At 55.7% G+C, this 6,072-nt stretch overlaps 1 protein-coding gene across 1 annotated transcript; it reads right to left on the bottom strand.

Annotated features, from left to right (window-relative positions):
• Positions 1-2,077: 2,077 nt before the first annotated feature.
• Positions 2,078-3,781, bottom strand: LOC135560321 (uncharacterized). Its single transcript, XM_065002181.1, has one exon. It carries the CDS (start codon positions 3,779-3,781, stop codon positions 2,078-2,080), a length of 1,704 nt encoding a protein of 567 aa, XP_064858253.1.
• Positions 3,782-6,072: the final 2,291 nt, after the last annotated feature.

Raw genomic sequence — 6,072 nt, 5'->3', positions numbered from 1 at the left:
TGTAGAGGCGGCAGATAGCCTAGTGGTTAGAGTGTAGAGGCGGCAGGTAAACTAGTGGTTAGAGTGTAGAGACGGCAGGTATCCTAGTGGTTAGAGTGTAGAGGCGGCAGGTAGCCTAGTGGTTAGAGTGTAGAGGCGGCAGGTAGCCTAGTGGTTAGAGTGTAGAGGCGGCAGGTAGCCTAGTGGTTAGAGTGTAGAGGCGGCAGGTAGCCTAGTGGTTAGAGTGTAGGGGTGGCAGGTACCCTAGTGGTTAGAGTGTAGAGGCGGCAGGTAGCCTAGTGGTTAGAGTGTAGATGCGGCAGGTAGCCTAGTGGTTAGAGTGTAGGGGCGGCAGGTAGCCTAGTGGTTAGAGTGTAGGGGCGGCAGGTAGCCTAGTGGTTAGAGTGTAGGGGAGACAGGTAGCCTAGTGGTTAGAGTGTAGGGGCGGCAGGTAGCCTAGTGGTTAGAGTGTAGGGCGTCAGGTAGCCTAGTGGTTAGAGTGTAGGGGTGGCAGGTAGCCTAGTGGTTAGAGTGTAGAGGCGGCAGGTAGCCTAGTGGTTAGAGTGTAGAGGCGGCAGGTAGCCTAGTGGTTAGAGTGTAGAGGCGGCAGGTAGCCTAGTGGTTAGAGTGTAGAGGCGGCAGGTAGCCTAGTGGTTAGAGTGTAGAGGCGGCAGGTAGCCTAGTGGTTAGAGTGTAGAGGCGGCAGGTAGCCTAGTGGTTAGAGTTTAGGGGCGGCAGGTAGCCTAATGGTTAGAGTGTAGGGGCGGCAGGTAGCCTAGTGGTTAGAGTTTAGGGGCGGCAGGTAGCCTAATGGTTAGAGTGTAGGGGCGGCAGGTAGCCTAGTGGTTAGAGTGTAGGGGCGGCAGGTAGCCTAGTGGTTAGAGTGTAGGGGCGGCAGGTAGCCTGGTGGTTAGAGTGTAGGGGCGACAGGTAGCCTGGTGGTTAGAGTGTAGGGGCGGCAGGTAGCCTAGTGGTTAGAGTGTAGGGGCGACAGGTAGCCTGGTGGTTAGAGTGTAGGGGCGGCAGGTAGCCTAGTGGTTAGAGTGTAGGGGCGACAGGTAGCCTGGTGGTTAGAGTGTAGGGGTGGCAGATAGCCTAGTGGTTAGAGTGTAGGGGCGGCAGGTAGCCTAGTGGTTAGAGTGTAGGGGTGGCAGGTAGCCTGGTGGTTAGAGTGTATGGGCGGCAGGTAGCCTAGTGGTTAGAGTGTAGAGGTGGCAGGTAGCCTAGTGGTTAGAGTGTAGGGGCGGCAGGTAGCCTAGTGGTTAGAGTGTAGGGGCGGCAGGTAGCCTAGTGGTTAGAGTGTAGGGGTGGCAGGTAGCCTAGTGGTTAGAGTGTAGGGGTGGCAGGTAGCCTGGTGGTTAGAGTGTAGGGGCGGCAGGTAGCCTAGTGGTTAGAGTGTAGAGGCGGCAGGTAGCCTAGTGGTTAGAGTGTAGGGGCGGCAGGTAGCCTAGTGGTTAGAGTGTAGGGCGGCAGGTAGCCTAGTGGTTAGAGTGTAGAGGCGGCAGGTAGCCTAGTGGTTAGAGTGTAGGGGCGGCAGGTAGCCTAGTGGTTAGAGTGTAGAGGCGGCAGGTAGCCTAGTGGTTAGAGTGTAGGGGCGGCAGGTAGCCTAGTGGTTAGAGTGTAGGGGCGGCAGGTAGCCTAGTGGTTAGAGTGTAGAGGCGGCAGGTAGCCTAGTGGTTAGAGTGTAGGGGCGGCAGGTAGCCTAGTGGTTAGAGTGTAGAGGCGGCAGGTAGCCTAGTGGTTAGAGTGTAGGGGCGGCAGGTAGCCTAGTGGTTAGAATTTATTAACTTCTCTACCTGCCATCTGGTCTGATCTGATTGATGGAAGTTTCAACATATTGCTTATGTAACAGTATAACTTTAGTCCGTCCCCTTGCCCATACCAGGGACCAGGGACCCTCTGCACACATAGACAAAAGTCACCCACGAAGCATCGTTACCCATTGCTCCTCAAAAGCCACGGCCCTTGCAGAGCAAGGGGAACTACTACTTCAAGGTCTCAGAGCGAGTGATGTTACCGATTGAAACGCCATTAGCGCGCACCACCGCTAACTAGCTAGCCGTTTCACATCGGTTACACTTATACAAATCAAATCATCTCAGATCTCCACAAGGGGGGTAGGAGGTAGGGCAGTGGGGAGTAGGGCAGTGTGGGGTAGGGCAGTGGGTGGGGGTAGGGCAGTGTGGGGTAGGGCAGTGGGTGGGGGGTAGGGCAGTGGGGGTAGGTCAGTGTGGAGTAGGGCAGTGGGGGTAGGGCAGTGGGTGGGGGTAGGGCAGTGGGGGTAGGGCAGTGGGTGGGGGTAGGGCAGTGTGGCGTAGGGCAGTGGGGGGTAGGGCAGTGAGGGGTAGGGCAGTGGGTGGGGGGTAGGGCAGTGTGGAGTAGGGCAGTGTGGGGTAGGGCAGTGGGTGGGGGGTAGGGCAGTGGGGGTAGGGCAGTGAGGGGTAGGGCAGTGAGGAGTAGGGCAGTGGGGGGTAGGGCAGTGTGGAGTAGGGCAGTGGGGGTAGGGCAGTGTGGAGTAGGGCAGTGGGGGGTAGGGCAGTGAAGGGTAGGGCAGTGGGGGTAGGGCATTGGGGGGTATGGCAGTGGGTGGGGGGTAGGGCAGTGGGGGGTAGGGCAGTGGGGAGTAGGGCATTGGGGGGTAGGGCAGTGGGTGGGGGGTAGGGCAGTGGGGGTAGGGAAGTGAGGGGTAGGGCATTGGGGGTAGGGCAGTGGGTGGGGGTAGGGCAGTGGGGGTAGGGCAGTGGGTGGGGGTAGGGCAGTGTGGAGTAGGGCAGTGGGTGGGGGGTAGGGCAGTGTGGAGTAGGGCAGTGGGGGTAGGGCATTGAGGGGTAGGGCAGTGGGTGGGGGTAGGGCAGTGGGGGTAGGGCAGTGGGTGGGGGTAGGGCAGTGTGTAGTAGGGCAGTGGGTGGGGGTAGGGCAGTGTGGAGTAGGGCAGTGGGGTGTAGGGCAGTGGGGGTAGGGCAGTGTGGAGTAGGGCAGTGTGGGGTAGGGCAGTGGGGGTAGAGCAGTGGGTGGGGGGTAGGGCGGTGGGTGGGGGGTAGGGCAGTGTGGAGGAGGGCAGTGTGGGGTAGGGCAGTGGGGGTAGGGCAGTGTGGGGTAGGGCAGTGGGGGGTAGGGCAGTGTGGGGTAGGGCAGTGGGGGGTAGGGCAGTGGGGGGTAGGGCAGTGTGGAGTAGGGCAGTGGGGGTAGGGCAGTGTGGAGTAGGGCAGTGGGGGGTAGGGCAGTGGGGGGGGCAGTGGGGGTAGGGCAGTGTGGAGTAGGGCAGTGGGGGTAGGGCAGTGTGGAGTAGGGCAGTGTGGGGTAGGGCAGTGGGGGTAGGGCAGTGGGGGTAGGGCAGTGTGGAGTAGGGCAGTGGGGGGTAGGGCAGTGTGGAGTAGGGCAGTGGGGGTAGGGCAGTGGTCGGTAGGGCAGTGGGGGTAGGGCAGTGGGGGGTAGGGCAGTGGGGGTAGGGCAGTGTGGGGTAGGGCAGTGGGGGTAGGGCAGTGGGGGTAGGGCAGTTGTCGGTAGGGTAGTGGGGGGGTAGGGCAGTGGGGGGTAGGGCAGTGGGGGTAGGGCAATGGGGGGTAGGGCAGTGGTCGGTAGGGCAGTGGGGGGTAGGGCAGTGTGGGGTAGGGCAGTGGGGGTAGGGCAGTGGGGGTAGGGCAGTGTGGGGTAGGGCAGTGTAGGGTAGGGCAGTGGGGGGTAGGGCAGTGGTCGGTAGGGCAGTGGGGGTAGGGCAGTGGTCGGTAGGGCAGTGGTCGGTAGGGCAGTGGGGGGTAGGGCAGTGGGGGGTAGGGCAGTGGTCGGTAGGGTAACAGATCATTTTAGGTAGCCTGTATGATCACACTGTTTACCACTGTGTTTATACAGACTACCTAAAATGATCTGTTACCAGTGTGATCATACAGGCTACCTAAAACGATCTGTTACCGGTGTGATCATACAGGCTACCTAAAACGATCTGTTACCGGTGTGATCATACAGGCTACCTAAAATGACCTGTTACCAGTGTGATCATACAGGCTACCTAAAACGATCTGTTACCGGTGTGATCATACAGGCTACCTAAAATGACCTGTTACCAGTGTGATCATACAGGCTACCTAAAATGACCTGTTACCAGTGTGATCATACAAGCTAACTACAATTTTTGAAAGGTTCATGTTCTAATTGGTTCATGTTTTAATTGGTTCATGTTCTAATAGGTTCATGTTTTAATAGGTTCATGTTCTAATTGGTTCATATTTTAATAGGCTAACGTTTTGTTAAGTAATTTTTAAAGCAAATCTCAGAAAGTGATTTTGACTCAGGAAAGGTTGGTGACCACTGGTGTACGGTCTATGGGCCCATTTAGGATTGGTGACCACTGGTGTACGGTCTAGGGGCCCATTTAGGATTGGTGACCACTGGTGTACGGTCTAGGGGCCCATTTAGGATTGGTGACCACTGGTGTACGGTCTAGGGGCCCATTTAGGATTGGTGACCACTGGTGTACGGTCTAGGGGCCCATTTAGGATTGGTGACCACTGGTGTACGTTCTAGGGGCCCATTTAGGATTGGTGACCACTGGTGTACGGTCTAGGGGCCCATTTAGGATTGGTGACCACTGGTGTACGGTCTAGGGGCCCATTTAGGATTGGTGACCACTGGTGTATGGTCTAGGGGCCCATTTAGGATTGGTGACCACTGGTGTATGGTCTAGGGGCCCATTTAGGATTGGTGACCACTGGTGTACGGTCTAGTGGTCCATTTAGGATTGGTGACCACTGGTGTACGGTCTAGGGGCCCATTTATGATTGGTGACCACTGGTGTATGGTCTAGGGGCCCATTTAGGATTGGTGACCACTGGTGTACGGTCTAGGGGCCCATTTAGGATTGGTGACCACTGGTGTATGGTCTAGGGGCCCATTTAGGATTGGTGACCACTGGTGTATGGTCTAGGGGCCCATTTAGGATTGGTGACCACTGGTGTACGGTCTAGGGGCCCATTTAGGATTGGTGACCACTGGTGTACGGTCTAGGGGCCCATTTAGGATTGGTGACCACTGGTGTATGGTCTAGGGGCCCATTTAGGATTGGTGACCACTGGTGTATGGTCTAGGGGCCCATTTAGGATTGGTGACCACTGGTGTACGGTCTAGTGGTCCATTTAGGATTGGTGACCACTGGTGTACGGTCTAGGGGCCCATTTATGATTGGTGACCACTGGTGTACGGTCTAGGGGCCCATTTAGGGTTGGTGACCACTGGTGTATGGTCTAGGATTGGTGACCACTGGTGTACGGTCTAGGATTGGTGACCACTGTTGTACGGTCTAGGATTGGTGACCACTGGTGTACGGTCTAGGGGCCCATTTAGGATTGGTGACCACTGGTGTACGGTCTAGGGGCCCATTTAGGATTGGTGACCACTGGTGTACGGTCTAGGGGCCCATTTAGGATTGGTGACCACTGGTGTACGGTCTAGGGGCCCATTTAGGATTGGTGACCACTGGTGTACCTAGTGGTCCATTTAGGATTGGTGACCCCTGGTGTACTTTTGACCACTGGTCAAATTTAGGAGGATTGGTGACCACTGGTGTAGGTCTAGGGTGACCACTGATCATTCAACAGGATTTAGGATGGTGACCACTGGTGTACGGTCTAGGGTCCATTTAGGATTGGTGACCACTGGTGATCTAGGGGCCCATTTAGGATTGGTGACCACTGGTGTACAATCAGGGGCCCATTTAGGATTGGTGACCACTGGTGTACGGTCTAGGGGCCCATTTAGATTGGTGACCACTGGTGACGGTCTAGGGGCCCATTTAGGATTGGTGACCACTGGTGTATCAATAGGGGCCCATTTAGGATTGGTGACCATATGATCAATAACATTTAGATTGGGCAATCATTGTGATCAACAACAACAAACAATCAGATGATCAATGATTACAGCTTTCAAAATGATCAATAACAACACAATCAGATGATCAATAACAACACAATCAGATAATCAATAACAACACAATCACATGATCAATAACAACACAATCACATGATCAATAACAACACAATCAGATGATCAATAACAACACAATCAGATAATCAATAACAACACAATCAGATGATCAAT

This window comes from Oncorhynchus nerka, linkage group LG15, assembly GCF_034236695.1.
Source record: "Oncorhynchus nerka isolate Pitt River linkage group LG15, Oner_Uvic_2.0, whole genome shotgun sequence".
Classification (NCBI taxonomy): domain Eukaryota; kingdom Metazoa; phylum Chordata; class Actinopteri; order Salmoniformes; family Salmonidae; genus Oncorhynchus; species Oncorhynchus nerka.
The sequence above is the reverse complement of the archived record's forward strand: the minus strand, read 5'-3'. Positions and strand labels throughout refer to the sequence as shown.

Coding starts and splice junctions, on each gene's coding strand:
- LOC135560321 (XM_065002181.1), bottom strand. CDS start 3,781: ATGATCTGTTACCCTACCGACCACTGCCCTACCCCCCACTGCCCTACC.